The following is a 645-nucleotide window of genomic DNA, read 5'->3' on the forward strand; positions in this document are numbered from 1 at the left end:
AGATTCCATTCTTTGGGGTAATATTAATACTAGTTTTATTGCTAGATCATTTGGATTTACATATATGTGCAGGTAGGCTATTACTTATAAGATATGTCATACTTATGTTACTAATAAGCTGGTTGTCTGGTTATATCCACATGTGTGTGTTTGTGTGATACACATGGATGTATAAATATAAAGGGAGAGCTGACTGTGCATTCCTTCAGTTTTATGAATGGTAACCTACGTTATAGGGAAATATGTCTCAGGGTGACTCCTTCTGCTAACCATTTCTCCCTGGCTTATCTCAGCTTCAGGAGGGAGCAGCCAGTGGCTTATCAGACTCCATAGATGGAGCGACCTGGCCCCAGCCTCCCCACCGCGGGAAGGACTCCGTCGCCAAGATGACCTGGGATGGCCTCTCCTTCGTTGCAGCTGTGAGTACCAGATGGTCACTGAGGATGCTAGTCATGTTTAGTGCCATCATCTTTAAATCATGCCTGTATGCACACTCATCTGAACCCTCATATGATCTGATGGTTGTGTACATAAATATTCCATCTTTACTAATTATTTTTTTTGGTGCAAAAGGTAGGTTTATGTATGGGTGTTCCATATTTAACTTTAACCAATTGGAACCAGGTGATATGATGCATGTCATAG

The 645-nt window shown here is 41.4% G+C and overlaps 1 protein-coding gene across 1 annotated transcript in view; it reads left to right on the forward strand.

Moving 5' to 3' along the window:
* LOC119591566 (inactive rhomboid protein 1-like) overlaps positions 1-645 on the forward strand; it is a gene marked incomplete at its 5' end in the record, with an annotated part of 17,044 nt that overhangs the window by 2,981 nt on the left and 13,418 nt on the right. Inside the window, 1 exon segment of the mRNA XM_037940327.1 lies at positions 294-419. Within this exon segment, the coding sequence (XP_037796255.1) occupies positions 294-419 (126 nt within the window).

This window comes from Penaeus monodon, chromosome 28, assembly GCF_015228065.2.
Source record: "Penaeus monodon isolate SGIC_2016 chromosome 28, NSTDA_Pmon_1, whole genome shotgun sequence".
In the NCBI taxonomy this organism is placed as follows: domain Eukaryota; kingdom Metazoa; phylum Arthropoda; class Malacostraca; order Decapoda; family Penaeidae; genus Penaeus; species Penaeus monodon.